Source organism: Microtus ochrogaster, linkage group LG8 (assembly GCF_000317375.1).
Source record: "Microtus ochrogaster isolate Prairie Vole_2 linkage group LG8, MicOch1.0, whole genome shotgun sequence".
NCBI lineage: Eukaryota > Metazoa > Chordata > Mammalia > Rodentia > Cricetidae > Microtus > Microtus ochrogaster.
In genome coordinates this window covers 9,637,569-9,638,247 of record NC_022033.1, presented here as the reverse complement: position 1 = coordinate 9,638,247, position 679 = coordinate 9,637,569, and the positions used below count along the sequence as shown (strand labels likewise).

The 679-nt window shown below is 51.4% G+C and overlaps 1 protein-coding gene across 2 annotated transcripts in view; it reads right to left on the bottom strand.

Moving 5' to 3' along the window:
- The window catches only part of Zfp64 (ZFP64 zinc finger protein), a 59,166-nt gene that overhangs the window by 10,809 nt on the left and 47,678 nt on the right, over positions 1–679 (bottom strand). For both annotated transcript variants that reach the window (XM_005362829.3, XM_026787238.1), the window contains one exon: positions 228–290. In XM_005362829.3, coding sequence (XP_005362886.1) covers positions 228–290 — 63 coding nt within the window. The remainder of the gene's footprint in view (positions 1–227; positions 291–679) is intronic.

Sequence of the window (679 nt, the reverse complement as noted above, 5' to 3'; positions counted from 1 at the left end):
CCTTGGTTTAAGCAGCCTGTGTCCATGCTCTATATGTGCTGACCAGACTGGTCTTGAAGCAACAGCTTTGCTGTACCCAAGCTTTGTCAAGGTACATCCTCACATCCCTTCCTTCCTGGTTCCAAGCTCTAGGTAGATGCCACCAGCCATGGACACACTCCTGGGTCCCCAACACTTAATCCATTTTCTTGTATTTTCCCCTAACTCCTGAGTGAATGGATACGCACCTGTGTGTATTCTCACGTGGCGGTCCAAATCTTTCATGCCATGAACGGTTTTGAAACGACAACCTGGAAGAGAAGCAAAGCTGGCTCTCAAAATGCCCCAAATTGCCACGGCTTGGCTTTGACGGATGCCCACCCATACTGTCATTTCCTGCTTTCAGTATGGCTGCCAGCGAATGACAGTCCCTGCCAACCCTTCCTCACAGAGCCCTGTGCCAGGTGTTCTGCTCAGCCTGGGTCTAGGGCCAGTTTTGCACGAGGCTTAAAGAAAGGGGCTGGTATGCTTGGTGAGCGCCAACGGGATAAAGGGCATTTTCATCTTCCTTCTGTCTGGCAGTGAGGCAGTGCTGGGGGCGAGACCCAGAACCTTTGGCATCCCAGCTAAGTGCCTTGTGGCTGGGACACACCCTCAGCCCTCATGCATTTCCTTCTTTTCTTTTCCTTCTTTCTTTCTT